The sequence below is a fragment of the Dendrobates tinctorius genome, unplaced genomic scaffold (assembly GCF_039654945.1).
Source record: "Dendrobates tinctorius isolate UK_male_01 unplaced genomic scaffold, ASM3965494v1 ptg000028l, whole genome shotgun sequence".
NCBI classification, from domain to species: domain Eukaryota; kingdom Metazoa; phylum Chordata; class Amphibia; order Anura; family Dendrobatidae; genus Dendrobates; species Dendrobates tinctorius.
Window position 1 is genome coordinate 68,133,946 of NW_027361696.1, and position 27,499 is coordinate 68,161,444.

General features: G+C 46.4%; 1 protein-coding gene across 4 annotated transcripts in view; it reads right to left on the reverse strand.

The window, feature by feature from the left end:
• Window positions 1-407: 407 nt before the first annotated feature.
• Window positions 408-27,499, reverse strand: part of LOC141085508 (circularly permutated Ras protein 1-like) — a 209,060-nt gene continuing 181,968 nt past the window's right edge. For all 4 annotated transcript variants that reach the window (XM_073570921.1, XM_073570922.1, XM_073570920.1 and 1 more), the window contains 6 exons: window positions 12,943-13,055; window positions 12,749-12,860; window positions 12,157-12,300; window positions 5,596-5,689; window positions 4,374-4,430; window positions 408-2,463 (listed from right to left, as the gene is read on the reverse strand). In XM_073570921.1, the coding sequence (XP_073427022.1) occupies window positions 2,374-2,463; window positions 4,374-4,430; window positions 5,596-5,689; window positions 12,157-12,300; window positions 12,749-12,860; window positions 12,943-13,055 (610 nt within the window). In that variant the 3' untranslated portion in view covers window positions 408-2,373. The remainder of the gene's footprint in view (window positions 2,464-4,373; window positions 4,431-5,595; window positions 5,690-12,156; window positions 12,301-12,748; window positions 12,861-12,942; window positions 13,056-27,499) is intronic.

Here is a 27,499-nt window from a genome sequence, read left to right on the forward strand (position 1 = left end):
CTCCCTCATATGGGGTATCAGCATGCTCAGGAGAAATTGCACAACAAATGTTGGGGTCCATTTTTTTCCGGTTACCCTTGTCAAAATAAAAAAAATTGGATCTGAAGTAAAAATTTTTGTGAAAAAAAGTTAAATGTTCATTTTTTTTCCACATTCCAAAAATTCCCGTGAAGCATCTTGAATGTGGTTTTGAGCACCTTGAGGGGTGCAGTTTTTAGAATGGTTTCACTTTTGGGTATTTTCTGTCATATAGGCAGCTCAAAGTGACTTCAAATGTGATGTGGTCTCTAAAAAAATGATTTTGTAAATTTTGTTGGAAAAAGGAAAAATCGCTGGTCAACTTTTAACCCTTATAACTTCCTAACAAAAAAATTTGGCTCCAAAATTGTGCTTCTGTAAAGTAGACATGTGGGAAAGGTTATTTATTAACTATTTTGTGTGACATACAGTATCTCTGTGATTCAAAAGCATGAAAATTTAAAGTTTGAACATTGCGAAATTTTCAACATTTTCGCCAAATTTCCATTTTTTTTCACAAAGAAACGCAAGTCTTGTCAAAGTAATTTTAGTGATATCATGAAGAACAATATGTCATGAAAAAAAATTCTCAGAAACACCAGGATCCGTTGAAGTGTTCCAGAGTTATAACCACATAAAGTGACAGTGGTCAGAATTGTAAAAATTGGCCTGGTTATTAAAGTGCAAACCACCTTCAGGGGTAAAGGGGTTAAATTATCCCCCTTTTCTTCAAGTGAAAAAAAAAATTACACATATTTGGTATCCCCGCATTCACAAAAGTGCAATTTATCAAAATATAAAAATAATTAATTTGATCGATAAACACCGTAAAACGAAAAAATTAAAGAGCAACAAAATTATATTTCTTGGGTTGCTTTAATACAACAAAAAATGCTGTAACAAGCGATCGAAACTTCACTAAATGGTATGAATAAAAATGTCACCTCACCCTGCATAAAATAACACATCACACAGCCCCAATAACTGAAAAATGAAAATGTTCCAGGTCTACGGGAAAATGGTGACACAACCCCCCCAAATTTCTTTTTCATACTTCTGTCTCTTTTCACCACTAAAATAATAAAAAAAAATTGGAAATGTTCATCGTAATCATACTGATGAGCAGAATCATACTGCAAGGTCATTACTACCACATAATGTACACCGTAAAAGCAATCCCCCCAAAAAAAAAAAAAATGTCAGAACTGCGCTTTTGTCACAATTTCACTGCACTTGGAATTTTTTCCCGTTTTCCACTACATTATTTGGTGAAGTGAACTTTCTCACTCAAAAGTACAACTCGTCCCACAAAAAACAATCCCTTATATGTATATGTGGACAGAAAAATATAAAAAGTTATGGCTCTGGGAAGAAGGGGAGAAAAAAACAAAATGGAAATTGGCTACGTCCTGGATGGGTTAAGGAAAATAAAATCCACAATATGAGTGAAACTTTTTTAGAAATCTGCCTCAAAGCTTTTACATGCAAGATATTTTAGAAGTGATGGCAAACATGATGTTATATGTAAAAGTGTCCAATATTGTGATCACATGAGCGCAGTGATCAATCACCGCTTATCACTAGAGTTCTGATCTCACAGGGTTAACTCTTAACTCTTTCCAGAGTGCAGAGTCCGGTGAATATTCTCTGTAACGCCCGTTTACTAAACTACAAACCAATCAGAACAATGTGAGCTAATGAAATGGCTGGATTGTGATTTTGAAGGACTCCACCCAGAGAAACCTCCCAGGAAGGAGCTACACGCAAAACGCGCGTCGGGGATCTGTACTGCCCTACCAGGTCGTATACCCTTGCTTTTTCACATATCTATTCTATTCAGTTTCAGTAACTCAGTCATGAGACATCTTATACATTATTTGCTCCAGTTGCTCAGTCCGAGACCTCTTATATTTGCTCCAGTTTCAGTAACTCAGTCCCGAGACATCTTATATTTGCTCGATTCAGAAACTCAGTCCGAGACGTCTTATATTTGCTCCAGTTTCAGTAACTCAGTCTCGAGACGTCTTATATTTGCTCAAGTTTCAGTAACTCAGTCCCGAGACGTCTTATATTTGCTTCAGTTTCAGTAATTCAGTCCCGAGACGTCTTATATTTGCTCCAGTTTCAGTAACTCGGTCCTGAGACGTGTTACATGGTCACAAGTGAGTGTCTTTGGGTGAGCCAGAGGGTATATACAGCTTTTATGTGGCATTGTGTAGCTGAACATGACCTGTCTCGGTGCTATTGTAGAATATGTATATAGTATGTACATAAAAGTGTGTTCTTCATGTTTAGTCCGTGCTGCTGCAGAACCTCTTTATGATTTGGTGACATATATGAGGTCACTGTCCTGTTTTACTCTGTCTGGTTTCTTATTTTTTTCAGCACTTTGTTCTTGGCTCGCTTCATGTGAAATATCATTTTTGCCATTTCATCTGAAAAAGTCTAGAATACAAAAAAAATCATTGATATCATGCCCCGTTATCGCACCACTCCGTACAGAACATATAGAATCTATGAATAGTTTCAGACATTATAGAAACTTCTAGGAGAATAGATCTTTGCAATATGCTGTCATATAACATTACATGCGGCTCATTCTTTCCTCTGACATTTACTATTGGCGGAAAGTCCCATACACGTTAGGGTTGTACAGCTTTGGAGACTTTTCTTTAATTGGAACTAAAAATCATTTTTGCAATTGAGTTTCTTTGCAAATGTTGCACAATTTGCTTTATCGAGCTTCTGTGTTACATTGTTAAATATTGGCTGCAGAACGAACTGAGGATCCTTCAGAGAGCTCATCCTGATGGCCTGACGAGTGCTTTGGTGCTCTTTTTTTTATCGTTCTTTTTCCGAGTTCCTCTCAGCTGATTTATGACCATATCAAAGTTGAATGTGCAGGAGAACAAAGAGTATATCGGCCAAAAGGTGCAAAAAATGTATGAAGCCCAATTGCAAAAGTCTGAAATGCATTAATTTATGTAAGAGATAAAAATGTTACCAAATGTAGACAACCCCTTTCAAGATGTATAGCAAATTTTACTTTGAGGTTTTAACTTTTAATGGACTTTTAACTTGCTGCAATAAACTCCCCTTCTCCCCTAACTCCTTCTATTGATGACCTATATGCATGGACTCGTCCTTACTACGAGATTGCTGGGAGTCCAACACTCGGCATCATCACAGATTAGCCGAACATCGATGATGTTCTATGAGATTTTATGGCTGCACATATCCACTGACATAACAAAGTGGCAGTTACATTTCAAATATTCAAATTTAAACAAAAATATAAATAAATATCAAAGCGGCAGTTGGAAAGTAAGGCTGAGTTCACATGTGGCGTTTTTTTCGCATTTCCGAGGCGGTTTTAACCGCGCTATTTTGCTGCGAAAAATAAGCATCCCATGCATTCCTATGGGATTCCGCAATGCTGTGCTAATGCTACGGTTTTTACCGCGGCGGAATCGCTTTGCGGTAAAAACCGCAGCATGCTCATTCATTTTGCGGAATCGTGGCGATCCCGCACCCATTGGAATGTATTGTTCCACTTACTTCCCGCATGTGGCTGTGCACACCATGCGGAAAGTAAGCAGAACAGTTGCGGATGGTACCCACGGTCCGGAGGAGAGGAGGCTGTCCTTCGGGCTGTGGGTACCATATCCCTGTAAAAAACAGAATTTAAAATAAAAAATATTGTTATTCTTACCTTCCGGCGTCCCGCGCAGCCTTCCCGCCTCTCTCCACGCTCTCGTTCCCAGTAATCCTTTGCGAAAATGCCCGCGATGGCATCCGTTCTCGCGGGATCGCGAAGTCTCGCGGTCATTCGCGCGACGTCATCACGAATTACCGTGGGACATCGCGATCCCGCGAGAACGTATGTCATCGCGGGCATTTTCGCAAAGGATTACTGGGAACGGCTGCGCGGGACGTCGGAAGGTAAGAATAACACCATTTTTTATTTTTTTTTACATTTTATCTTTTACTACTGATGCTGCATAGGCGGCCTCAGTAGTAAAAAGTTGGTCACACTTGTCAAACACTATGTTTGACGAGTGTGACCAACCTGTCAATCAGTTCTCCAAGCGATGCTACAGATCGCTTGGAAAACGTTAGCATTTTGCAAGCTAAATACGCTTGCAAAACGCTAGTTTTTCCGCGGGAAAATCGCGGGAATTTAAAATGCGATTTTCCCGCGGAATGGAATGCCGGAATTCTCGCGGTAATTTCTGCGAGAGTTCCGGTACGTGTGAACTTAGCCTAAGAAAGAGCTAAAATAGACAGGCCCGTATAGAAGATTATGAACATGTTTTCTAGGTTAGGATTCGGGGAAACATATTGGTGTATCTTACCTTTACAACATGAACATCTACGTGGCTATCCTGATCAGATTTATCTGAAGATTTCTCCTGAAAACAATGTAAGTATTAGATATTTCAGTATGAAGTTTCACAATATAAATGGTATCTCAGATCCCCCCGCTATCAGCATTGGACTGGCCCACCGGAGGACTGGAGAATCCTCTGGTGGGCCCTGGCAGGCACTGCATTCCAGCAGTTCATTTACTGTTTACACAAAATGTTATGCTGTTGAGAATTATGATTTTAACCCCTTAAGGACCAGGTGTATTTCATTTTTTTTTTCAGTTTTCATTTTTTGCTCCCCTTCTTCCCAGAACCATAACTTTGTTGTTTTTCCATCAATGTGGCCATGTGAGGGCTTGCTTTTTGCGCGACGAGTTGTACTTTTGAACAACACCATTGATTTTACCATATTGTGTGCTGGAAAATGGGGGGAAAAAACTCAAAATGCGGTGAAATTGCAAAAAAAGTGCAATTTCACAATTTTTTTGGGGATTTTATTTACCATGTTCATTAAATGCTAAAACTGACATTCTATTATGATTCTCCTGGTTATTACGAGTTCATAGACACCAAACATGTCTAGGTTATTTTTTATTTCAGGGGTGAAAAAAAAATCCAAAGTTTGCAAAAAAAAGTTGCCATTTTCTGAGAACCGTAGCGTCTCCATTTTTCGTGATCTGGGGTTGGGTGAGGGCTTATTTTTTGGCGTTTGTATTGATACCATTTTCGTGTAAATACGATCTTTTGATTGCTTGTTATTGCATTTTATTGCAGTGTTGCAGCAACCAAAACAACGTAATTCTGGAGTTTTTATTTTTTTCTCACAAACGCCGTTTACCGATCGGATTAATTTTTTTCCTAGATTGATTGGGTGATTCTGAACATGGAGATACAAAATATGTGTATTTTTGTATATTTGTCATTGGCTGTTAAGGGGTTAAAGGAAGCAGATGAACATTTTGCAGATTTTTCAGGTGATTATTGGATTTTGTGGACTAGTCGATAGTTGGCAACTATCAATCAAGGAATGAGCATTCATAGGAATATCATCTGAACAAGATGGGAGATAAAGATAAGGGCAGACTATGCTGTTAGTACCTAGTACCACTTATGCATGGTGGGTCCCAAGAATGATTTTGTCTGGTGGGTCTAGACTACTCCAGTCCACCGCTGCTTGCTACACTGTAACCAATACCATTGTGGTACAAACCTTCATATACACCTGTAGATCTTCATAGATCGGAGCCATGGAGTTCTCCCAGTCTTCATACACAACACCGTGAGCCTCGTACTTCTCTTGTCTCCTGAGAAGAGAGCAAAGATGTCATGGGATAACTACAGATCACAAGTCTACAAGTGACAAATTGGTGAAACGGTGCAATTTCTACATTGCTTTTCGTGATGCTCATTGTTCCATAAAAATGACCTGGCAGTAGGAGTCTTCAGGTCAGTATGATTACAGTAACTCAAATCTTGCAACATTTCTAATTTCTTTAATTTTGTAAAAAATAAAATATTTTTAAAAAATGTGTTGCTGTTTTCTGAGACCTGAAAAGTGTTTATAACACAAGTGGCAGTCGCCAGCCTATTACATACAGTAACATGTGCGATATAAATGTACGTCGGGAAGAAGTGAAGCGATAAGCTACTGGGTCGCCCTCCCAGGGCTGTGGGGTACTCGGCACCGGGCCGGTGTCAGGGGGATGTGTCATAGCAGCGGTGACCCGGTCCGTGGCCCTGGGCGCCCAAGCAATGGGGGATGTAGTTAATGGTAGAATAGTTCGTGACGCCACCCGTGGTGTTCGGCAAGTATGGTGTTAGGCCAACGCTGCATACAGATCCGCTGGGACTGATGGTAGGGTGCAGCAAAAATGTAAAAGCTCCCCACAGGTGGAGCTGTAGTCCCAGGGCAGTGTAGATGTAACCAGCACGGGGATGTAGCAGTGCTGGAAGCGTAGGAACAGACAAGACACAGCGGTTGCAGTTTTGGTACCTTTACTTAATATATGCAGTCCAGGGTCCTGATTACAGATGGTATTGGAGCAGGTTAGCCTGGAAGCAGATCAGGATTCTCTCTCAGCAGAAGGCTGTGCAGTCTCCTTCCTAGTGCCATGTGGTGTGAAGCACCCCAGTACTTAGTTACTCTGGAATGCCTCTCTTCAAATGTTCCTAGAACTATACTTGTATGACAGACAGCTGTAGCCTCTCTCGGGGACTCCTCTCCTGAGTCCTGGCTCTCTATACAATTGCTGTTGAGTCCCAAGTCTCTGATGGGAGCAGGACATTTATAGCCTCCTACTCCTCTGGTATCTGTGGCAGGACCGTCAGTATCCGTACCACCATGGAGACCAGGCTCCAGTTATTGCGCTCTTGCCGTGAGGGAGCTCTCCACCCGGAGCGCAACCTCCACTTTCACATGTCTGCACACGTGGACCTCCTTCAACTCACTGACCACTCCTTCCTCTCAGCCCTCAGGGAGCATCCCCTCCCCTTCATACTGGTTCAGAGTTCCCCCTGATGGCTTGGAGTGGAACTGTGTTGCATGCATTAGGTTAACTGCTGGAGAGACCCATCACTGCTTCCAAGCCTGGCATTACCCTCCCCTGGAGGAAGGCAAGGCCAGTGTGGCGACCATACCCCTGGGGGCGCCACACTACAATATTAGAATGGGCTACTTCTCTGATTCCTAGTACTGAGCAAAGTATCTGTAAGGATGGTGGACTGTGCTGTCGTGTTACAATGCTTGAAGACATCAATCGTGTTATGTGTTCTAATGTAAATAATATATAAATATTATCTATGTGTCTGTATATGAATGCAGGTTTTGCATCTTCTCCCATCGCAAGGATATGTTCCTCTTGGTGAATTTGAGGGCATTGAACTTCGGATAATGATGTTTCTTAGATTGGGAGGTTGTCTGTAACATAGCAAGGGGGGTCTTTGAATAGTGTTTTTAACCGGTCATCCTTGTCTAGGATATGGTGAAATTTCTTAGCCATTTTTCTGAGTATTTCAAGCTGTGGGTTGTAGGTCACTACCAGAGGTACACGATGATTTTCCTCTTTTTTTCTGTATTGAAGTACTTGACTTCTAAGGATCCTTGTGGCCCTAACGATCTGATCATCAATGGAGGTGGAATGGTAACCTTGATTTAAAAATGACATTTTAAGCTGGGTTAGGTGTTCATCCCTGTCCTTGGGACTGGAACAGATACGGTTATATCTGAGGGCCTGGCTGTAGACAATGGATTTCTGTTTAGGATGGAAGCTGTCCCATTTGAGGTATGTGGGACGGTCAATTGGTTTCCGATATACTGATGTTTGGAATGAACCATTTTGGATTTTTATGGTGGTGTCTAGGAAGTTGATTTTTGTTTTTGAATGGTCTAATGTCAAGTTTATGGTTGGATGAAATTTGTTAAATTTGTCATGGAAATTTAGAAGTTCTTGTTCAGGCTCAGTCCAGATTATTAATATGTCATCAATGTAACGGAAATAGGCAAAGGGTTTGATGGAGCAGGATGTTAAAAAGTCATTTTCCAGTTTAGCCATGAAGAGGATAGCATACTGGGGTGCCATGTTACTTCCCATAGCGGTGCCGGTGCGTTGTAGGTATAGCTCCTCACCGAAAGAGAAAAAGTTGTGTGTGAAGATGATGCTGGTAAGTGCTATTACAGTCTTGGAGGGGATCCCATTGGCCTCAAGAAACATTCGGCAGGCGGCTAGTCCATCTTCGTGTGGGATGTTGGAATATAAGGATTCGACGTCCATGGTGGCTAAGATGGTGCTGTCTGATGTTTGGAATGAACCATTTTGGATTTTTATGGTGGTGTCTAGGAAGTTGATTTTTGTTTTTGAATGGTCTAATGTCAAGTTTATGGTTGGATGAAATTTGTTGAATTTGTCATGGAAATTTAGAAGTTCTTGTTCAGGCTCAGTCCAGATTATTAATATGTCATCAATGTAACGGAAATAGGCAAAGGGTTTGATGGAGCAGGATGTTAAAAAGTCATTTTCCAGTTTAGCCATGAAGAGGATAGCGTACTGGGGTGCCATGTTACTTCCCATAGCGGTGCCGGTGCGTTGTAGGTATAGCTCCTCACCGAAAGAGAAAAAGTTGTGTGTGAAGATGATGCTGGTAAGTGCTATTACAGTCTTGGAGGGGATCCCATTGGCCTCAAGAAACATTCGGCAGGCGGCTAGTCCATCTTCGTGTGGGATGTTGGAATATAAGGATTCAACGTCCATGGTGGCTAAGATGGTGCTGTCGGGGAGGGGACCTATCGTGATATAGGGACCTATCATCATATAGAGACCAAAGACAAAATCCAAATTCCCAACACACAGCAGAACTATAAGATCCCAGGGACATTCACATGTTCCTCTTCCAATGTGGTGTATTTAATTCTATGCGATATATGTCCTGTGGGTGGCCTCTATGTTGGAGAAACAGGCCAGAGACTGAGAGCAAGGATGAGGTCTCATCGTCATACAATTACAGACAAAAAAAACCATTTACCTGTGGCTAAACATTTCTGTCATCCAGGACGCAACATAGGCAATATGAAAGTTGTCATTTTAAAAGGCAATTTTAAATCACAGACACATTGGAGAGTGTGGGAGCACAAATTCATTACAAACTTCATTGTCGAACACCACAGGTGGTGTCACGACTTACACATTGACACTGAACATTTACAATGGGTGCCCAGGGCCACGGGCCGGGTTCCAGCTACCGTGACATCTCCCATTGAGGACCATCGGGCCCGGTACCGAGTACCCCACTGCCCTGGGTGTGAGGGCGTCCTATTTTTTTGGCGTCACGAACAGGATGACGAGACCCGATGCCATCGGGTTCTGTGTGTCTAAGACTTAAAACTTTTGGAAATGTGCAGAAGACCCAATTTAATAGACTGTGAAATGAATGTTAAAAATGGCCGCTGGTGCGGTGAAGAAGGGCGTGACAATATGGGTGGTCCTAAGAAAAGAGCGCGAACTGTCCTGGGCCTCCCCTGTCTGAACTTCTATGCGACAGCAACATGGCCCACCCCCCAAGGGGTTCGTATACTGGCTTGGTATGGAGGAGTAGGAAAAAGACGCCGCCCCCAGAACGAGGAGCGGAAGCCAGTGGCGGGAAAAGAGCCCAGGAAGGAGGAAGAACGCCAGAACGCCATATTGGAAGGAGAAGGGAGGAGGCCTGCGGAGCGCGAGGAGGCTGAGCTGAATCTCCCCGGCGCCATGACTGAAGGCTCCGACCCGGCTTCCAGGATGAACCGTCGGCAGCTGGAGGAGGAAATAGCCCAGCTGACAACCCGTTTGCGACTGAGGCAGGAGGCCTTATGGAAGTTGAGCGAGTCGCACGCCCAGGAGGGGACCCCCAATAAAGAAACATTCCATTGACTCTCGTTACCCAGGAGGGTATTTTCACCTTTGTGCCTTATTTGTTTATCATGGTTCTTTTTCTGTTTTCCGGTTTTATTGCCCAGTTGCATTGGCAGCATATTTTCATAATTGAACTGTGGAGATCATGAACACTGAGTGATCCAGACTGTATTTGTAAATAGTTTGCACCTCTTTAGGTGCCCTTTCTTGGTTTTACATAGACCTTTTGAAGATAAAGACTACCTCACCTGGAGCATAGCTCCAATCAAAGGACACTGAAAGAGATCCCGGCTGAGAGCGGTGTCCAGCACTTACAAGAATTATTGAAGCTTTTGATGTGAAGTATTTGATAATGTGTCTTATGAAAGTATTAATAGATAGAAAACAGCTTTTATGAAGAATGTAGTTAGTCACAGTAACTTTTATAGGAATGTTTTAATAAAGAGATGGAAAAATAGAATAAAGATTTGAAAGATGTAGGTGATGGACCAGGCTTCAGCGGTTATCACTAAAGGTTAATGATGGAAAGTAGAAGATATGATGAAGAAGTGTGTTGATGCAGAATACTTGAAGTGGTAGTGAGTTATAGCCAAAAGCACTTTTTGAATTAGGAATTTAGATAGTTAATTAAGAATTGTTTGCAATGTTCAAGAATGATTGCCTCTCATATTGAGAAGATTAGATAAGAACTGTTTATTAAGCATTGCAAAATAATTTTGTATGTTCCTGTATTTGTCAACTTTTGTTTGCCTTGCAGCCCGCAGACGTGCTGTGTTTAACGGGGGGGTATGTGCCGCCCCTGAGGCTCAGTCGCCACAGAGGTGCTGCACCTCCTCCTGAGGTGTGGTATCCCACCATCCAGGTAAGGTGGAGACTCCTGACCATGCTCCAACACCTGCACCCCACACCACAAAGTATTGTAGCAAAGCACCTTCGGCAGCTCCCTGCTTGGAGTATAGCAAAGCACCCATTGGTGGCTCCCTGCTTGGAACACGAAACGTGCTGGGAGGTGGGTGGAGTTAGATTACATTACAAGGAGCGGGAAGAATTTAGAACAGTCGGTCTGTTGGTTAGAGAGTTGGAGAGAAGAAGATCCCTGGAGAGAGGGATAGATGGATGCAAGTGCTGCAGCAGATCCCAGTGACCTGCGTCTGCTGGCACGGGAAAGGAAGAAAGAGAGCAACATAGACTGAATGCCTGATTCTCCATAGAAAGAATGACTAGTACGGAACGCGAGGAGTAAAAGGGAACAGAGGACGTGGGTTAGAAGAGAATCCTTCCTAGAAGTTCCAAGCGCAAGGCCGGGGCCCGGTCCCCGAGGTTGTATGGATACTAATGGTCCTGCAGCAGACAACGGAGGAATAGAAGTAGTGACCACTTTATTCCCAAACAAGACTTGGGGGCACAACAGCAACTGGATAGTGAGCCGGGACTTAGTAGCAATAAGTCCCCGAAGCAGGCTACAGCTGTCTGCCGTACAAGTAGAGTTCATAAGAACATCGGACAAAAGGAACTCCAGTATAACTCAGTACTAGGAGTACTTCATTTAAAGGCGCTATAAGCAGAGGCGTTCAGAAAGGCACATGTTGGCGGAGTGTTGGAAAGGAGTATTCCATCTGGTCTGGAGGTTGACTGAGTCCTTTACCCGGAGGATACAGCATGGAGGCAGGCACCTGTTTGTACAACAGACTGTGAGTAAAGCTTTGGAACTACATGCCCTGGTGTCCTCCACTTATTCCTGCGCCAGCCTACCCAGCACTGCTACATCCCTTGCGCCTGACACTACACCATCTACGTGTCACTTCACCTACTCTGCCCTGGGACTACAGCCCTGCCTGTGGAGGGCTATATCATCACTGCTGCACCACACCATCTGTCGAAGAGGATCTGTCTGCAGCGTCGGCTTACATCTTCATTGCCGAACACCACAGGTGGTGTCACGACTTACACATTGACACTGAACATTTACAATGGGCGCCCAGGGCCACGGGCCGGGTTCCAGCTATCGTGACATCTCCCATTAAGGACCATTGGGTCCGGTACCGAGTACCCCACTGCCCTGGGTGTGAGGGCGTCCCACATGCGCAATAGAAAATGCGGATCCGGCCGGGGAAAAAAATGCTTCATTGTCAGTCCTGTCCGCTTAGCGGACGGCAAAATCTTGGCGGATCCGTAAAAAAACGGATCGAACGGATGACCATCCGTCAAGATCCGCCGTTAATACAAGTCAATGGGGGAAAAAACGGATCCGCCAAGAAAAATGGCGGATCCATTTTTTTTGCAAAACGGCGGATTTTGACTGATGGGGAAAAACGGATGTGTGAAACAGGCCTTAGGATACAATATTGTCCTGATCCAGTACTGATGATGGTATTGATGAGGATTCTTACATTATTACAAGGTCTATTAATTCTTTCAGCTCCAGGGCCACATTCCTGGCTTCATTCACATGTCCTTCCATTGCAAGTCGAGCACTGAACTGAACACTGTGGATCTGTAGAACACTCAGATCAATGGACTCCAGAGCAGCAGCACTAGAATGCAGAACAGAAATGCTCAAGATATGTGAAACATACAGGTACGTGTACAAAGCATAAAAATCAATAGGCAAAGACATTATAACTAAAAAAGAAAATCATGAACATACTTAAATGCTAACCCATAATCCGTGACTCTAGGATCATTACTTCATAACTTGCTTGTTTACTATTGAGGCCATAGACAGAACCGTAATGGGGATCAGTGCAACCCCTATGTTATTTGGAGCACTAGTATGGCATTTACAAAAGTCTACGGTGCCCCAATATATTTTCTGTTCAAAAAAAGACATAACATTTTTTGTCTGTTTGATAGACATATTTTTTATTATGGAAAGATTACTTCTAGGGGGGAATAGCACTATTACATGTGATGTTGGAGACACATTAAGTACCCATGTCTACATAGCAGCTCAGTTCACACATCTCTGGTCTGACATCTCACCAATCATTAGTAACCGGTTTTCTCAGGCTGAGGACCCGCCGTCTACTTCTTCCATCTGGGAGTGTATAAGATAAGTGTAATTGCATTGGTAGCTGGGAGTTTCGAAGCACTTCTGTTACCAACAAAACATATGTAGGCGTCATGAGTTACAGAGTTAAAAAATTTCATTTAAGTTTTAAACTTTTTATACAAACCTTTAATCTTGGATGAATGGATGCCAAATTCTGTAGACAGAACAGTATCAGCCGTTGTGCTGCCGAATGTCTTTTCCAACACAGATTCATTATGTCCTTCATATAAGAAATACCTCAATGGAAAAATTAAAAAAAAGTAACATTGTTGCACATTACTCTATCGATAATGTTACTTTCTTAAACTATACCCTCTTCTGATCTATTTCATGGATGCAAACAATTCAAATTGAACTGCAAAATTCAGAAGCATTGTGGTTAATATTACTATTATTATTATAGAACTTTTTTAACCCCCTTAGTGACCTGAGCCAATTTTGACCTTAACCCCTTTATCCCCAAGGGTGGTTTGCACGTTCATGACCGGGCCAATTTTTACAATTCTGACCCCTGTCCCTTTGAGGTAATAACTCTGAAACGCTTCCATGGATCCCGGTGATTCTGACATTGTTTTCTCGTGACATATTGTACTTCATGTTAGTGGTAAAATTTCATTCAAATAACTTGCATTTATTTGTGAAAAAAATGGAAATTTGACGAAAATTTTGCAATTTTACAAATTTCAAATTTTATGCCCTTGAATCACAGCGATATGGCACACAAAAAGCTTAATAACTAACATTTCCCACATGTTTACTTTACATCAGCACAATTTTGGAACCAAAATTTTTTTTGTTAGGAAGTTATAAGGGTTAAAAGTTGACCAGCGATTTCTCATTTTTACAACACCATTTTATTTTTACGGACCACATCACATTTGAAGTCACTTTGAGGAGTCTATATGATAGAAAATACCCAAAAGTGACACCATTCTAAAAACTGCACCCCTCAAGGTGCTCAAACCCACATTCAAGAATTTTATTAACCCTTTAGGTGCTTCACAGGAATTTTTTGAATGTTTAAAAAAAAAATGAACATTTTACTTTTTTTCCACAAAAAAATTACTTCAGGTCCAACTTTTTTTTTTATTTTACCAAGGGTAACAGGAGAAATTGGACTGGAAAAGTTATTGTGCAATTTGTCCTGAGTACGCCGATACCTGATATGTGGGGGGAGAACCACTGTTTCGGCGCATGGCAGAGCTCAGAAGGGAAGGAGTACCCGTTTGACTTTTACAATGCAAAATTGGCTGGAATTCAGATCGGACGCCATGTCACATTTGGAGAGCCCCTGATGTGCCTAAACACTGGAAACCCCCCACAAGTGATGCCATTTTGGAAACTAGACCCCCCAAGGAACTTATCTAGATATGTGGTGAGAACTTTGAGCCCACAAGGGTTTCACAGAAGTTTATAACGTACAGCCGTACAATTAAAAAATCATATTTTTTCCACAAAAATGATCTTTTCACCCACAATTTTTATTTTCCCAAGACAGGACCCTAAAAGTTATTGTGCAATTTGTCCTGGGTACGCTGATACCCCATATGTGGGTATAAACGACTATTTGGGCGCATGGCAGAGCTTGGAAGGGAGGCAGCGCCATTTGACTTTTTTGGCTGGAATTGAGATCGGACACCATGTCGCATTTGGAAAGCCCCTGATGTGCCAAAACAGTGGAAACCCCCCACAAATGACACCAATTTGGATACTAGACCCCCATGAAACTTTTCTAGATGTGTGGTGAGCACTTTGAACCCCCAAGGGCTTCACAGAAGTTTATAATGCCCGGGCGTGAAAATAAAAAAAATCATATTTTTTCCACAAACATGATCTTTTAGTCCCCAATTTTTTTATTTTCCCAAGGGTAACTGGAGAAATTAGACCCCAAAAGTTGTACAATTTGTCCCGAGTACGATGATGCCTCATATGTGGGAGAAAACTACTGTATGGGCACATGTCGGGGCTCAGAAGGGAAGTAGTGACGTTTTGGAATGCAGACTTTGATGGAATGGTGTTATGATTGGGTCACCGAGGAGGAAAACAAGACCAAGCTAAGCCACAGAAAGCCAGAGAGGTTGGTAACTAAGCGGATTGCAGATCCCTGATCCTATCCACACAACTAGCAGTAGCCGTGGAGCATACCTACGAAGATCCTAGACGCCTCGACACAGCCGGAGAACTAAATAAGCCTAAAGCAAAAAAAGGGGAAATCTAAACTGCCCCAGAACAGACCCCAAAGGAATAGATAGCCCCCAAACATATATTGTCGGTGAGACAAGATGAAAACACAAACACAGGTAGGAAAATAGGATGAGCAAACGATGGGGCCCACACTAACTAGAAAGGACAGGAAAGGAAAGACACTGTCTGCAATTACGCAAAAAACCCTGCAAACCCTTTTCCCGAGACGCTTATTGGGGGACACCGGTACTGTGGTACTGTGGGTGTATGCTACCGCCATCTGGAGGCTGCCACTAGGCAAACAACACAAGGTTAGCACCTCCCCCGCCGTATACACCCTCGCCCTGAATGCGGGCAGAAACCAGTTTAGTGCAAAAGCAGTAGGAGAACAATAACAATCAGCCTTAATGCAGAAAAACAATATGTCTGGTAAAGGACCACCCTGACATTCACAAAAGAACATATATCAATTAAACAAGAGCCAACTTGGCTAACAGGGTGGGTGCTGTGTCCCCCAATGAGCGTCTCGGAGAAAAGGATTTTACGATGAGTACTCAAAAAAATCCATGTTTCTCCTTCGCCTCATTGGGGGACACAGGTACTGTGGGACATCCCAAAGCAGTCCCTGGGTGGGAGAATGACTCACCGATCCAAGCTACATGCACCTCCTGTTTAAAGGTGCACCACCGCTGCTTGGAGAATCCTTCTACCCAGGCTCGCATCCGCCGAAGCCTGAGTATGGATACTATAATGTTTAGTAAACGTGTGCAGGCTGGGCCAGGTCGCTGCCTTGCATACCTGTTCCGCCGAAGCCTGGTGCCGAAGCGCCCAAGAGGCGCCCATTGCCCGAGTAGAGTGCACTTTGATCCTTGCTGGAACTGGCGCACCTCTGAAGCGATAGCCCTCCTGAATAGTTAAACGGATCCATCTGGCTATGGTCGCTTTTGAGGTCGCGAGTCCCCTCCTGCGCCCCTCAGGGAGCACGAACAGCGTATCCGTCTGGCGAAAAGGTGCCATCCGCGACACGTACCTCCTGAGTGCTCTCACCAGGTCTAAGGTGTGAAGAGCTTTCTCCACTCGATGCACAGGTGCCGGACAGACCGAGGGCAAGACAATATCCTCATTGATGTGGAAGAGGACACCACCTTCGGAAGAAAGGGGGGAGCCGGTCTAAGCACCACCTTATCCTTGTGGAAAACGAGAAAAGGTGCTCGGCAAGACAGAGCCGCCAACTCCGACACTCGCCTCACGGAGGTAATGGCCACCAAAAACACCACCTTCCAAGAGAGGAATGATAAAGATATATCCTGTAGCGGCTCAAAAGGAGCTTCTTGCAGGACACTCAGGACCAGGTTAAGGTCCCAGGTGTCCACTGGCGCCTTATAGGGAGGTACCAAATGAGAGACTCCCTGGATGAAAGTCTTCACCTGCATATTAGTAGCAATCTTCTGCTGGAAAAGAACGGACAACGCCGAAATCTGTCTCCTAAGGGAGCTCGGGGCCAGTCCCGTGTCTAGGCCTGATTGGAGAAAGGCCAAGATGTTGGGAATAGAGAATGTTAGGGGCGAAAACCCCCGCTCTCGGCACCAAGAGAAGAAAATATTCCAGGTGTGATGGTAGATTCTTGCCGAGGTAGACTTCCTGGCGCTAACCAATATAGCGACTAGAGTTGAGCGAAACGGGTCGAAAAATTTCAAAAGTCGCCGGCTTTTGGCAAAGTCGGGTTTCATGAAGCGAAACCCGACCCTAGGATGAGGTCGGCCACGAGGTCGGCGACTTAATCGCCAAAGTCGCGTTTCAAAAGTTTGTTTTGCGCTCTTTTTCAGCCAATCAGGATCCACGGACACTGTGGGCAACGTGATGACATAGGCAGGGGTCACCACCATCTTTCAGAAGGGCATGCAAGTGATTGGCTTGCTTTGGTGGGCGTCACAGGGGTTATAAAAGGGCGTGCACGCCGACCGCCATCTTACTTCTGCCGATCTTAGCATAGGGAGAGGTTGCTGATTCTGTTGGGAGAGCGTTAGGCAGGGAAGAAGAAAAAAAAACTGCTTCTGCTGCTAGCGATTTTGCCTGTACAACACACCAGTCACTGTGTGTGCAGTGCAAGGGGAGGCTATATTGTGGTGGATCAGCGGTGTTGGTTGTTAGGCTGCCTTCTAAGGCTTCCTGACAGCTGCATTGCTGTTTACCCACTGCTCTGCAAACTGCTTTTTTAAAAGCAATCCCAATTTTTTTTTTTTTGTCCTGCTGAGGTACTGAGCGTGCATTTTTTCACACCATACAGCGTCAGTGGGCCTCACACAATCCAAAAGTGTCCAGTGTCCACTAGTCTGTGCAGAAATTCAAAATCTCCCTTATCCTGTAGTCACTTTTTTCACACCTGTGCCATCGAGCCTGTGACATAGCGCTCTGATATTCAGTGGGCCTCACACAATCCAAAAGTGTCCAATGTCCACTAGTGTCTGCAGAAATTCAAAATCTCCCTTATCCTGTAGTCACTTTTTTCACACCTGTGCCATCGAGCCTGTGACATAGCGCCCTGATATTCAGTGGGCCTCACACAATCCAAAAGTGTCCAGTGTCCACTAGTGTGTGCAGAAATTCAAAATCTCCCTTATCCTGTAGTCACTTTTTTCACACCTGTGCCATCGAGCCTGTGACATAGCGCTCTGATATTCAGTGGGCCTCACAAATCCAAAAGTGTCCAGTGTCCACTAGTGTCTGCAGAAATTCAAAATCTCCCTTGTCCTGTAGTCACTTTTTTCACACCTGTGCCATCGAGCCTGTGACATAGCGCTCTGATATTCAGTGGGCCTCACACAATCCAAAAGTGTCCAGTGTCCACTAGTGTCTGCAGAAATTCAAAATCTCCCTTATCCTGTAGTCACTTTTTTCACACCTGTGCCATCGAGCCTGTGACATAGCGCTCTAATATTCAGTGGGCCTCACACAATCCAAAAGTATCCAGTGTCCACTAGTGTCTGCAGAAATTCAAAATCTCCCTTATCCTGTAGTCACTTTTTTCACACCTGTGCCATCGAGCCTGTAACATAGCGCTCTGATATTCAGTGGGCCTCACACAATCCAAAAGTGTCCAGTGTCCACTAGTGTGTGCAGAAATTCAAAATCTCCCTTATCCTGTAGTCACTTTTTTCACACCTGTGCCATCGAGCCTGTGACATAGCGCTCTGATATTCAGTGGGCCTCACACAATCCAAAAGTGTCCAGTGTCCACAAGTGTCTGCAGAAATTCAAAATCTCCCCTGTCTTATAGACACCTTGTACCTTGTTTTACATTACTATATAGTTTGTTGGATTTTGTCTACATTTCTACCAAAAATGAGGAAGGCTGGTGGAAGAGGCCGTGGAATTGGGCGGGGGTTGGCAGCTGGTAATGATGGTGTTGGTGGTGGATCTGATGGTAGTGGCAAAAGCAAAATAGGACCGAATGCAGGAGGTGTTGAGCCTGCGTCATCGTCTGGCTCCACAAGGCCTCGAAGGCTTAGTTTTCTAGGAGTTGGCAAACCGCTTTTAAAGCCAGAGCTTCAGGAAAAAGTTTTGTCTTACATTGCTGACTCAGCCTCCAGCTCTATCGCCTCCTCTTCTGAAGTTGTAAAAAATAAAAGCACTGAGTCGTCATTGGAGGCTCATTTTCATGAACCACACCTTTCCTTGTGTCCTTCACCCCAACCAAGATTGAAGGATGACGCAGGCCATACTACTGATTACTCCATGGAGCTGTTTTCACATACCATGCCTGGATTATCAAGTGAAATGGTGAATTACCCAGGCCAAGATGAATCTGACATGGAGTGCACTGATGCAAAGCCGCTGATAGATGATTCTGCTGGTACATTCACTCAGAGCACTACATTGTCCTCGCAGTGTACAGAGCCAGATTCTGACCCTGATGAGACTCAGGTGCCCCTTCCCGCACACTATACCACCATACACGGTGACACAGAGGAAAGTGCACATGACATTGAAGAGGAGGTGATGGATGACCCAGTTGTTGACCCAGATTGGCATCCATTGGGGGAAGAGGGTGCTGCTTCCAATAGCTCAGATGAGGAGCATCCACAGCAGACATCGACATCGCAACAGCTGTTATCTGGCAGGCCCGGAGCACTCCAAAGACAGGTTCCAAAAATCAAAAGAGTTGCTGGACAGCTTGTCCAGAGGGTCAAAAGATCACAGCGTGCTAGGCCGCAAAATGTCTGCCAAAGTAGGAAGAGTGCAGTGTGGCGCTTTTTTGAACAAAATCCTCATGATCAGGCCAAGGTTATCTGTAAGAAGTGCGCAAAGACCTTTAGCCGAGGGAAAAATCTGAAAAATTTGAATACCAGTTGCATGCTTAGACATTTAACCAGCATGCACTTGCAAGCGTGGACACAACACCAAACCTCAAGTGCCACATGTGCAACTGATCATAAAGAAGGTAGTCAGCAATGCTACATTGTTTCCCCCACTGTAAGCCCACCGGTTAGCACAGCAGCAAATGTTGAGGTGTCGTTGCAAGGCCACAGCAGTCAGGGAATCCCACTGTTATATCAACGAAATACTGAATCTAGGCCATCAGAAAGAACACCAACTCCATCACCATCATCAACCCTCTCTCAGTCCACCCTGTCCACCGCTACTTCCACCATATGCAGCTCTCAAGTCCAGCTCACCCTCCCAGACACTATGAGTAGGTCAAGAAAGTACTCAGTCTCTCATCCGCGTACACTGGGTTTGAACGCCCACATTGCCAAACTAATCTCGTTTGAGATGATGCCCTATCGGTTGGTGGAAAGCGCAGCTTTCCGCAAACTCATGGCCTATGCAGTACCACGCTATGACCTACCCAGTCACCACTTCTTCTCTCGCAAAGCCATCCCAGCCCTCCACCATCATGTAAAAGACCGCATTGTCCATGCACTCAAGCAGTCAGTGAGTGGAAAGGTGCACCTCACAACTGATGCATGGTCCAGTCGGCATGGCCAAGGCCGTTACGTGTCCATCACTGCGCACTGGGTTAATGTGGTGGATGCAGGGTCCACAGGGGACAGCGGTGGTGGGACAGTGCTGCCTAGCCCACGGTATAGGAAACAGTTGGCTGTAGGCGTTCGACCCTCCTCCTCCTCCTCCAGAAGCGAAAGCTCGTCCACAGAGCGCAGTCGTACGAGCACTCCATCTGCAGCTGCCACTGTTGCACACGAGGTGTCCCCCTATCGAGCAGCTAGTGGAAAGCGTCAGCAGGCTGTGTTGCAGATGATGTGTTTGGGCGACAGACACACCGCCGAGGTGCTGGCCGAGTACTTGAAGCGACAAACTGAGTCATGGCTGGGCAGTGTACATCTTGAGGCAGGCAAGGTAGTTAGTGATAACGGCCGTAATTTTGTGGCAGCCATAGCCCTTTCAAAACTCAGCCACATACCTTGCTTGGCTCACACCTTGAACCTGGTGGTGCAGTGCTTCCTCAAAAATTATCCGGAGTTAACAGCCCTGCTCCAGAAGGTGCGAAGACTGTGCGCGCACATCCGCCGGTCGCCTGTACACTCCGTTCGTATGCAGAAGCTGCAGCGACTGATCCACCTTCCCAACCACCGCCTCATTATCGACATTGCAACAAGGTGGAACTCCACCCTGCACATGGTGGAGCGGCTGTGCGAGCAGAGGCAGGCCATAATGCAATTGTGGGAGGATACACGGCCAGGCACTTTGAGAGCAGACATGGAGTTGACAGGTGTGCAGTGATCGAAGCTGAAAGACCTCTGTAAAGTCCTTCAGTGTTTTGAGGAATGCACACGGCTGGTAAGCGCAGACGACGCCATCCTAAGCATGAGCATCCCACTTATGCGTCTGCTCATGCAAACTTTGACGCACCTTAAGGAGCAGGCGTCTGCAGCCAATGTTGATGAGGAGGAAGAGGAGGAGGGAATCCTTGATGACATTCAGCCATTGTCTACTCAGGGACCTCTCCTGGACGAGGTGGAGGAAGAAGAGGAGGATGATGATGGGGATGATTACTTAGGGGAGGAGGATGCATCTCGTGGGGCAAGTGAAAATGTTGGCGTGGCAAGGTCTGGTGCAGGGTTTGTGCGTGACTGGAGGGATGTGGATTTGCCAGAAAGTGCTCCTCCAACCAGCACTCGCAGTGCATCATTGACACTGGGAACATTGGCCCACATGTCAGATTATGCCTTGCAGATCCTAAAAAGGGACCCCCGCATTGCCAAAATGATGAACGATGACGACTACTGGTTGGCCAGCATCCTGGATCCACGCTATAAAGGCAAATTACAAAACATCATGCCACAGGAGAACCTTGACCTAATATTGGCTAATAAACAAGCAACTCTGGTAAATCGGTTGCTTGAGGCATTCCCAGCACACAGCAGCGGTGATGGTTCTCACACGAGCCGTACGGGCCGGGGGCAGCTTGGCAGAGGTGTTCATGGTGCACACAGCAGAAGTGGCGTTGGAGACAGGGGTTTCATGACAATGTTGTGGACTGATTTTTCAAGTACCGCTCACACAACTGGTAATACTGCATCGATGGAAAGTGACAGGAGACAGCAGTTGTCAACTATGGTTACAAACTACTTTTCCTCCCATATCGATGTTCTCCCACACAGGTCATTCCCCTTTGACTATTGGGCCGCTAAACTGGACACCTGGCCTGAATTGGCACAATATGCCTTACAGGAGCTCGCTTGCCCAGCTGCAAGTGTGCTATCGGAAAGAGTCTTCAGTGCAGCTGGATCAATCCTGACAGAAAAAAGGACCCGTCTGTCAACCCAAAATGTGGATGATCTAACCTTCATTAAAATGAACCACGCATGGGTTTCCAAGGATTTTGTCCCACCTTCCCCTGATGACACATAGGGTGACAGAAAAATGGCTTGCTTTGGTCCACCTCTTCCTGGGACTTGACCTATTTCGCCTTTTGCATCAGTTGAATGTCCAACATCAACATATGCCACTTTCTAAAACTCCCTAACTGTGCTGCCTCCCCCCCCATGGCCGGGGTCACCACCTAGCGCACGACACCGTGCGAGTGCCGTTGCCCTGGACAGGTGGGTAGGCCGACTCTTGGGCGCGGGCACTGTCACAGGGTCCCTCATAGTGCAATCAAGTGTCTCTGACGGTGGTGGTGCACACCCGCCGTCTGACACACCGCCGTACTATGAGGGGCCCAGTGCCAGTACCGACGCCCACGAGTGGGCCCCCCTTGCTTGGGCAGGGCCCCAGCATTTCCAATCTTTACCTCTCCCTGCTCCTCCGCTGTGTAGTCTGGGCCGTCAAATCCATACTGTGCCTGACACCGTCTGAGCCTGCCTCCTGATGTATAGACATATATTTTGAATGTGTACGCTATCCATACATGTTATCCGGGGATACGGTACCCTTTCTCACCTTTGTGCAATCACGTGCAAGCCATACTGGGCCTAACACAGTCTGAGCCTGCCTCCTGATGTATAGACATATATTTTGAATGTGTACGCTATCCATACGTGTTATCCGGGGATACGGTACCCTTTCTCACCTTTGTGCAATCACGTGCAAGCCATACTGGGCCTAACACCGTCTGAGCCTGCCTCCTGATGTATAGACATATATTTTGAATGTGTACGCTATCCATACATGTTATCCGGGGATACGGTACCCTTTCTCACCTTTGTGCAATCACGTGCAAGCCATACTGGGCCTAACACCGTCTGAGCCTGCCTCCTGATGTATAGACATATATTTTGAATGTGTACGCTATCCATACATGTTATCCGGGGATACGGTACCCTTTCTCACCTTTGTGCAATCATGTGCAATCCATACTGGGCCTAACACCGTCTGAGCCTGCCTCCTGATGTATAGACATATATTTTGAATGTGTACGCTATCCATACATGTTATCCGGGGATACGGTACCCTTTCTCACCTTTGTGCAATCACGTGCAAGCCATACTGGGCCTAACACCGTCTGAGCCTGCCTCCTGATGTATTGACATATATTTTGAATGTGTACGCTATCCATACATGTTATCCGGGGATACGGTACCCTTTCTCACTTTTGTGCAATCACGTGTAATCCATACTGGGCGTGAGAACGGCTGGCGAGCTGTTAAGCAAGCTACAGCACCTGTGGTTTGCACACATAAGTTTTTCATTTTTTCAGGAATGACGGTTAGGCCTAATTCCGGAACTGCGGTTGACCTGCACTTACTGGGAAATCATCGTTCGCGGGTAATAATTGTAATCAGTGATCCCCATCACTAACGTTGTTCAGCGGGTTATCTGCACCTGTAAGCGACAAACGCTGGCCTTTTCAGTGTAGCGCACATGCAGCCACGGACATGTAAGGGCATGACACACCAGTTATTGGCCAATCTCATGTGCCAGAGCCTCACGTGTCCCTCTAGTAAGCCGGACTCGGACCGCGGGGCATGACGGAGTCTCGTTCGTTAACGGAATTAAGCTTGCAATGTGTGCATCTTTTCTGTAGCTGGCATGGTTGAGGTTTCCCAGGTGGAGTCGAATTTAACCGTAGGCTCCACTCCTGGTGGTGCCCTTCTGGACATTCCTTTAAGGTTCAGCTTTGCAACCATACTGCCCACGTAAAACAAACACTTTGCCTTCATGAACGCTGTTTGGAGGGTCATGACTCGTGGAATAACGCCGCCCAATCAGTTAACCTGCTAGAGAGATCCTTCGTTGCTCCCAAGCATGACATCACACTCCCTAGGAGGAAGGTAAAGCCACTGTGGCGACCGTACTCCTGGGGGCGACACAAGTGCACTGATGCCCAGCCACTGCTCGATGAATCTGCTGGTACATTGACCCAGACCACTACATTCCCCTCGCACGCTACACGGCCTGAATCTGACCCTGATGAAACTCATGTTACCCTTCCCATATACAGTTCCATCTTAGACGGTGACAAAGAGAAAGCTGCAGATGAAAGTGCAGGTTCGGCCCACCCGCCATCAGACACACCACCGTACTATCAGGGGCCCTGTGCCAGTGCCGTCGCCAACGAGTGGGCCCCCCCTGCTTGCTCAGGATCACAGCACTTGCAAGGTTGAAATACTGTGCAGTGAGATGGAAGATGGGGACGACGAGGAGTCCAGACTAGTACAGGGATTCCCTAGCGAGGAGACTTATTTGATTGTTTTCAATGTTGGGACAGCAATTTTTGGGGAGCACTATACTCTGGAGAATGATAGATGGGGCCCACCATACACTGGAACATTCCAAAGGTGGACATCAGACACTGGAGCAGCATTTACAGGGCCCATTATACACTAGAGCATTAGAAATGGGGCCCATTATGTTTGGAGCATTATTTGGGTCCATAAGACAGTGGAGCTTCATCCATGGGGACCAACATATACTGTAGCATTATGTGGAGCTCATCATATACTGTTTCAAACATTATATGGGACCAATGATTCTGTATGGAGAAATAGATGGGCCTCGTCATGAGATGTAAAAAGTGAAGTATTTTTCATTGTACTATACCGCTATTTCTCTGCCGTATCAGAGCATGATGAGTTGTGGTATGTGTTAAAGGGGCGCTCTTTCGCCCAGGGCACATGAAAACCATGGCATTCAAATGGGCACTGTAGGTGTGTTTCCTGTCCTCCTCTCACTGCCGACTTTTATTCCCCATTGACTTACATTGGGTTTCGTGTTTCGGGACGACCCCGACTTTTCCCTATAATCGGCCGATCTTGCGCGACTTTTGGAAAAGTCGGGTTTCACGAAACGAAACTCGACCCTAAAAAACCAAAAGTCGCTCAACTCTAGTAGCGACCACTCCATGCTCGAACCCAGCCTGGGTCAGAATCCAAGATTCAACGGCCATGTGGTCAAACACAGGACCCCTGAGTTCGGGTGGAAGATCGGGCCCTGGGACAGTAGATCTGGACGCTCTGGCAGTCGCCATGGGATGTCGGTGAGCAGCTGCACCAGATCTGCGTACCACACCCGCTGGGGCCAGTCTGGTGCTAGCAGAATCGCTGGAACCCCTTCTGTTTTAATCTTCCTGATGACCCTTGGAAGCAATGGCAACGGGGGAAACAAGTATGGAAGGCGAAACTGGTTCCATGGTAGAACCAACGCATCCTCCCCGAACGCTCGCGGGTCCCGTGACCGAGCGACGTACACAGGTACCTTGGCGTTCATTCTGGATGCCATCAGATCCACGTCCGGAGTTCAAAATTGTTGGCAAATCTGCTGGAAGACCTCGGGGTGCAGGGCCCATTCCCCAGCCACGACCTCCTGCCGGCTGAGGAAGTCTGCTGCCCAATTTTCTACTCCTGGGACTGCCGGCAATACCGACTGGTTCTTCTCGGCCCACTGAAGGACGAATCCTATCTCGCACATGGTTGCCCTGCTGCGCGTGCCCCCTTGATGATTTACATAAGACACCGCCGTGGCGTTGTGTGACTGAATCCGAATGGGTGTCCTGCTAGAAGGTGCTGAAAATGCTGCAGCGCCCGTCGGATCGCTCGCATTTCCAACAGGTTGATTGGGAGGCGTGCCTCCTGTTGGGACCATTGGCCCTGAGCCATGTGATGGCGCAAAACTGCTCCCCAGCCCAGGAGGCTGGCGTCGGTCGTGACCACTAGCCAGTGCTTTGGGGGAAAAGATTTGCCTTGAAGAAGGGAGGATCTGATCGTCGACAACTCCAGTGACTGCCTGACCTGAAGGGAGAGCAGGCACTGCTGCCCGAGCGTAAACGGGTTCCTGTCCCAAGCTGCCAAGAGGGCGTGCTGTAGTGGGTGAAGATGAAACTGGGCAAACAGAATTGCTTCCATTGCTGCCACCATCTTCCCCAGTATCCTCATTCCAAAACGAACGGTGTGAGGGATAGGCTGCAGGAGCTTCTGGACTCCTTGCTGGAGCGCTAGGGCTTTGTCTTGCGGGAGAATCACTGACCCTCGGGAGGTATCGAAGATCATTCCTAGAAAGGAGATCCTCTGGGCTGGCACAAGGGATGACTTTTTCCTGTTGACCAACCACCCTAAGCTGGAGAGCGTATCCAGTGTAATGCCGACATTCTCCTGGCATGCCCGAAATGAGGGGCCCTTCACCAAGAGGCCGTCTAAGTAGGGCAAGACGACTATGCCCCGAGAGTGTAAGACAGCCATCACGACTGCCATTACCTTCGTAAACACTCTGGGGGCGGTGGCTAGCCCGAAGGGCAGCGCTGCAAACTGGAAGTGACGGCCATTGATGATGAATCGAAGGAACCTTTGATGCAGTGGAAAAATGGGGACGTGCAGGTAGGCGTCCTGGATGTCGACAGAGGCTAAGTACTCTCCCTATACCATGGCCGAAATAACTGAACGGAGAGATTCCATCCTGAAATGTTTGACCCTGATGAATTTGTTTAGGAGCTTCAGGTCCAAAATAGGACTGACCGTCCCGTCCTTTTTGGTGACTGCGAACAGATTGGAATAAAAACCCTGAGCTCTCTCGTGCTCCGGTACAGGAACTATGACCCCGTTGTACTGGAGTGAATCTATGGCCCCCAGCAACGCCTTCGCCTGGGACTTCACCCTGGGAAGCCGGGACAGAAAAAAACGTCTTGGGGGGTACCTGATAAACTCTATCTTGTACCCCGAAGACACCAGTTCCGCCACCCATGAGTCATGTGCTACGTCGACCCAGACATGGCGAAAGAAAAGCAGGCGGCCGCCTACCCTGCTGATGTCGCCTTCAATGTGCTGCGAGTCATTTGGCTGAGGACTTCTGCGGCCTGGTTCCTCTCGACCTGGGCTGGTGCGCGCGCATCCTCCCCAATGGATTGGGTCTATATGAGACCTGTCGCTCCCTATCCTGGTTGGAGCGATTCGGACCAGCCCAACTGGTGGCCGTCGTCCACCCGGTATTGTGAAAGGCCCGAAACCGTGCCGGGACCTGGCGAAAAGGCTGCTTAACTTTCTGCTGCGGGAGGAAGCTGCTTTTTCCCCCTGTCGCGTCAGAGATGAGCTGATCCAACTTCTCCCCGAACAGGCGGCCTCCCTGATAGGGCAAGGAAGTCAAAGACTTCTTGGAGACAGAATCAGCTCGCCAAGTTCTTAACCAAAGGGCTCTCCTAATGGCTACCGCGTTAGCGGCTGCAGATGCCGCACAATTGGCCGCATCTAAGGAAGCATTGATCAAGTAGTCTCCAGCCATCGCAATCTGACTTGCGATCTCTGATACCTCCACAAGCAGGTCTCTATCCTGCAAGGCCCTATTCAATGATTCTGACCATGACATCATGGCCTTGGCTACCCACGTTGCCACAAACGAGGGAGCAAGCACTGACCCTGATGCCTCAAAGACTGATCGAGCCAGGCTATCTATGAGTCTATCAGTGGGGTCCTTAATGGATGAGCCACTCGGTACCGACAACAGAGACTTCGAGGCCAGGCGTGACACTGGCGGATCCACCACTGGTGATTCCGGCCATCCCTTATGGAGTTCTGGGGCAAATGGATATCTTGCCTCTGTGGTCTTTT